The sequence below is a fragment of the Periplaneta americana genome, chromosome 15 (genome assembly GCF_040183065.1).
Source record: "Periplaneta americana isolate PAMFEO1 chromosome 15, P.americana_PAMFEO1_priV1, whole genome shotgun sequence".
Taxonomy (NCBI): Eukaryota; Metazoa; Arthropoda; class Insecta; order Blattodea; family Blattidae; genus Periplaneta; species Periplaneta americana.
Window position 1 is genome coordinate 23,163,124 of NC_091131.1, and position 5,310 is coordinate 23,168,433.

The 5,310-nt window shown below is 36.5% G+C and overlaps 1 protein-coding gene across 3 annotated transcripts in view; it reads right to left on the reverse strand.

The window, feature by feature from the left end:
* The window catches only part of LOC138714733 (UPF0415 protein C7orf25 homolog), a 397,014-nt gene that overhangs the window by 23,297 nt on the left and 368,407 nt on the right, over nt 1–5,310 (reverse strand). Inside the window, exon 1 of one of the 3 annotated variants that reach the window (XM_069846831.1) lies at nt 4,876–5,240. The exons of 1 other annotated variant lie outside the window; for it this stretch is intronic. In XM_069846831.1, the coding sequence (XP_069702932.1) occupies nt 4,876–5,025 (150 nt within the window). In that variant the 5' untranslated portion in view covers nt 5,026–5,240. Of the gene's footprint in view, nt 1–1,551; nt 1,701–4,875; nt 5,241–5,310 lie in introns of those variants that run through there. One more of the 3 variants, XM_069846833.1, reaches the window with a different exon arrangement.

Consider the following 5,310-nt stretch of genomic DNA (forward strand, 5'->3'; position numbering starts at 1 on the left):
CTGAACCCTTTAGGGCAGTGGTTATCAGCACTCGCTGAAATGGGTAAAATGCGAGTGCAACGAAATATGCTCTGTCGTGCAGAAAGAATAGAGAGACAGCATACCTGCCAGCAGCCATGGATGCACGCTAGTGCAGTGTCATATCCGCAAGAGACGCTAGCCCGAGGGTGCACTGTGCTGATGACCACTGTTTTAGGGCAAGAAGGGCTACTTTTTTTGTAGAACTATTTATCGATTGAAAAAAAAAATCCTTTGTAATAGTGCCATGGTTGCCTATCCTTAATCCTATGACAGATATCTGTTTGAGCCCTTATAGGCCATTTGGTATCTCATGAAACCTACCTGCGCGTGAGGGAAAGAAAAAAGTGACAGAGAAGCTTCCCTCCCTCGCTACACTTCGGCTTGCAAGCTACTTTGGCTAGCTCGCTTACCACCACCATAAAGTTCTTACTATCAGCTATGGCGCACGAATTCATTTGGTTTCACGAGATAACGAATGACATATACGTCATTTTAAAATATTCTATTATGGGCTCGTAAATCTTTTTCTCACAGTAAACCTCACGAGATTGTTGAACGTTGACTTTAAATCTGTCGAATCAATTATGAAGTCCATTTTTATATCAATAGCAATGATGTCAACTCTCTTCATATTCCCATTTGTGGCAGTACAATGAACTTCCTCGAAGACTTCTATGCGGTGGTGACGAGAATTGCGTAGAAGTTGGCCATGTTAACATGAACCCAAAACATGCGGTAAAGTTTCTGTCTCACTGGCATGCACACGTAATTGACATGATTTCTTAAATGCTGGCTTTGATCATTGTTGCCGTTGACAAGTCCCATAACATCTTTGATGTTCCGATGGATGATAATACATTTAAATCGAAATTGATGTGTGAAAGAATTTGAGGCTTTTGAATAGCTTAATATAATTATATAGAGTGTACACAAATAAACATCGGAATTGTAAGACATAATTTCTTTCACCATCGCTATAAAATAAATCGTACATGAGATGAAAGTCTTCGAGTTCTTGTAGATTTCTCCCCTCCCTGGCCCCTACAGCCGAATCTGCGCATGTTCGCTTTGATGTGAACGAGAAACGAACAGTTATGTTATTATTTATCTCCTTCCATATCGCATAATATAATACACTTGTAAAATAAAAATATGTAGACTAATGTTTCAGTTTGAAAATACACAGTAAGTAGGCCTATGATTCATTAGCTTCTTATCACAGCAGTAGTATAAAATAAACTTCACAATATGCATGAATTACTCCGTCAAATATAGCCTACTTGAACACATGGTATACGGACTTCAGGCTTACTGTATAAAACAAGATCTTTCCTATCGATTCATGATCAATAAGACTGACTTCGTTAAATGTTGTTATAACTGTTATTTATGTAAACTCATGTTCTAACTTTTAGCTGTATGTCGACATCAAATTGACATCTGCTTTTTATGTACGGTACAATTCTATGATCAGTGTATCAAGTTCAAGATGACTAATTTTCTAAAATATGTTCCTGTGGAAAGACTCACACTGTTTTTCACACGATGTAACACAGGACCCATGGGAGGTAGGCCATTGTTCTCTATCATTACTTAATCGCTGTTTCACTTAAACGGCGTATTTTTATAATCTCAGATGATGGTATGACAAGACTTCCATTATTAGATTTTGTTCACTGCTGATACCATAAATTTGATTCTCCAGATTTATTACAACATATTTTCTTATTAATTTAGGAACAACGCGAACAATGTAGCTATAAATCACATTTTCAGAATATTCTGCAATTGATAACTTAATGATGTAAGAATAAGGGGGCTGTAATTTATCGTCGTATACAGTTGAAAGTTCAAAAGAGTCATATCGCCTCTGATTCTAACAACGAGGATCATTATTAATACCGGGTATGTATGCGTCTTCTTTGGGAACATCCTCCCTCTTTGTAATATAACTTACGTAAGTTATTTACGTATTTTCTAATGTATATAAAATAACAGAAGTAAATCTATTCCATTTTATTCTGTTACTGGAAATACAAAATATAAATTAATACATACATGTCTATTTATGAGCAATATAAAGTGCTTATATTTGAAGCAGTGTTCAGTAACAATTTTTAGATTTACTCGTACCGGTACTTTCGTTGTTCTACAGACGTTAGAAAATATGCACATAAGTTACGTTAGTTATATTACAACGAGGGGAGAGTCGGCAAAGACGACGTCTATATATCCAGTGGTATTTTCTGAACTCTGAACGCTTTGTACAATAGACAATCACTTGTGCTACCGAAACATCAAATTCGTACAGCACACCAGCGCCAATTGAGTGTGTAGATATGTAACTACAACGTCTTTTCTTGTCACATGGTACACATCCAACCAATAGTCGAGATCTTCCTGCACTCTAAGCAGAATGTCTTGTGTAATGGAGACAACCAGAACAATGTTGCGTCTCAAGTCAGGTAGGATGGCAGGTAGCGGTGAAATCTGAGCTCTTTCTATCTTCAAAGGGTGGAATATATTCCCAGAGAAAGAAGTCGCATGGAATGAGGTAGGGAGACGTTGGAGGCCACTTGAGTAAAGCCATGTCATTTAGACCGTGACGAGCGATCCAGTGATGGGGGGAAAACTTCATTCAGTCTTTCCGCATTTCGTTAAGAAAATGAAGGGGTGCATTGTCTTGTTGCCGAATGATGCTCTGTAGTTCATCCTGCAGCAGAAGTATGTGTCAATTTTGGGACATAGACTATTAAAATATGCAATTCCTGAAGCAGTTTTTTTTTTTCGAAAAAGAAGGGCTCATAAACTTGTGCGGAAATTGCACAGAAAACGTTAACTTTTGGAAAGCCCCTTTCGTATTCCAGTGTTTCGTGTGGAATCTCCGTTCCCCATATGGATGTTAGGTCTCTGGGTATTCATTTTACCATTAAGATGGTAGGCTCGGGAGTCATCGCCATCACCATTGCTGGCCACACAAAAAGGTGATGTAACAACTTTTAGCGCGTAAAATTAAATAATTCCACAGCCCACAGTGTAGGATACAAACGCTTATTGTTGATAAGTCACACAAACTACTTAAAACTCCTATACGGTATTCTTATATGTATATTGAACATATTCCAGACGTTTGCGATGGGCAGGGCATGTAGCATGTATGGGCGAATCCAGAAATGCATATAGAGTGTTAGTTGGGAGACCGGAGGGAAAAAGACCTTTGGGGAGGCCGAGACGTAGATGGGAGGATAATATTAAAATGGATTTGAGGGAGGTGGGATATGATGATAGAGACTGGATTAATCTTGCTCAGGATAGGGACCAATGGCGGGCTTATGTGAGAGCGGCAATGAACCTTCGGGTTCCTTAAAAGCCATTTGGGAAAAGTAAGTAAGTATATTGAACATATTATGTTTATCCATTTTGAATCTTGCGTACACTACTTTTAACACTTGAATATAAGTAATTGATTAACTAGCGGACTTACTCATGTTAATTATGTAAGTCTGTGCAGCTTACAGCTGTTTCGGTGCTTCATCACACCATCCTCAGGAGATGACGCCGAGATCTAGTAGGCTCTGAGGATGGTGTGATGAAGCACCGAAACAGCTATAAGCCGCACAGACTTACATAATTAATACGAGTAAGTCCGCTAGTTAATCAATTATTTATATTATGTTTATGTTCATTGTAGCTAATTTACGAGCATCTCGAAATGAAACAAACTATTCTGCAAATAAAAAAAAAATACCATTACCTCAAGTAAGCTTATCCGCACTAATAGACAAAACGAATGTCTAAAGTGAGGTAGTATATTCTAACATTAAATGCCAATACATAATCAAAGGAAATTCAGGTACCTATACACTTAGTCCAGCAATGAAGGATTATTATTCATGCAAACAGTTAAAGTACCGACAAATAAAATATTACTTAGAATTATGTAAAAAAAAAAGCGTATGGTAACCGTTATCTAGCTGACGTTACAGATAATACTCCTCCTTACTTTTTATAGTAGAGTTAACTTAATTTTCAAATCCTCTATGCAGTCAGAACCTTCTGACATAAAGTTGACCGGATTTTAAAGGGACCTCTTTTTTATTTCAACATGAAACATGAAATAATTAATCACGATGTTCAAAACTATCTTCCATCGACCAAATTTTGTGGTTTTGACTTTCCTTTTTTAGTCCATATTCCCATTTTTCCCCTTTTTTAAAAACATCTCTTATGTTGGTCCTTTTTAACAGAATAGCCTATCGCAAACATTTAGATAATTAGGCCTATCCTATATTTTTCCCGATAGGCCTATAACTTCCTGAGCAAGCGAAAATAAATATCGTTCTTCTTCTGATACCAGACATTGAAAAACTAATAAAGTGTGCTGATTTAGATTTCGGGATAAAAAAAAATTTTCACCTCTGGTTTCAGTTGATGTTGAGTGGTCATTTTCCGTTTATAAAGACATTCTGTACTCAAAGAGGCAGAATCATATTGAAATGTTGAATTTGATCAAATACAACACTTTCCTTATGTTGTGAAGCGATAAATATAAGCTGTGTGCTATGTGTATCCATGAATGTGCTGAAGTGTGTTTTCAATTAAAACAGCATCCTTTTGAGGGAGTAATAAAGTCCTTTTTTGACTATATCAAATACAGCACTTTCCTTATGTTGTGAAGAGATAAATGTAAGATTGTGTGTGCCATGTATATCCATGAATGTGGTGAAGTGTGTTTTGGGGAGTAATATAGTCCTTTTTCAAATCCTTTTTTTTGGCTATAACTTTACCTTTTTTTTTTGTCCTTTTTTGATGAAAACTTTTCCCTTTAAAATCCAGTCTCAGTTAATAACATACCTTCAAGAGAAAATTAATTTCTTGTTTTATTTTTTTCTTCAGTTTGTCTATTCCGCTGACATTATGTATCTCGCACACATTTTCCATCAATTTCTCACCATCAGAAATTTTCTGCTCCAGTTGTTTTATTAATTCCCCTTCATCTGCCATTTCAAATTAATTCTTTACACAACGCTGTTTCATAAAACCAAAGTTTAAGTATTTATATATCTCCATTATCCAAAAAAACTTTACAAATGTAATTACATTTCACAAAAGGCACATTATCTAACGAAAACTGGTTACATTACTTGGACGGACATAACCTTACCACCGAATGACACTGGAGCCATTTCGGCCATTTTTCATCACACATTCGTAATTCTACGCATGGTTGATAGAACGCACGGAACAGACGTTCGTCATTTATTGTGATATTCCAACATCAGATGTCAG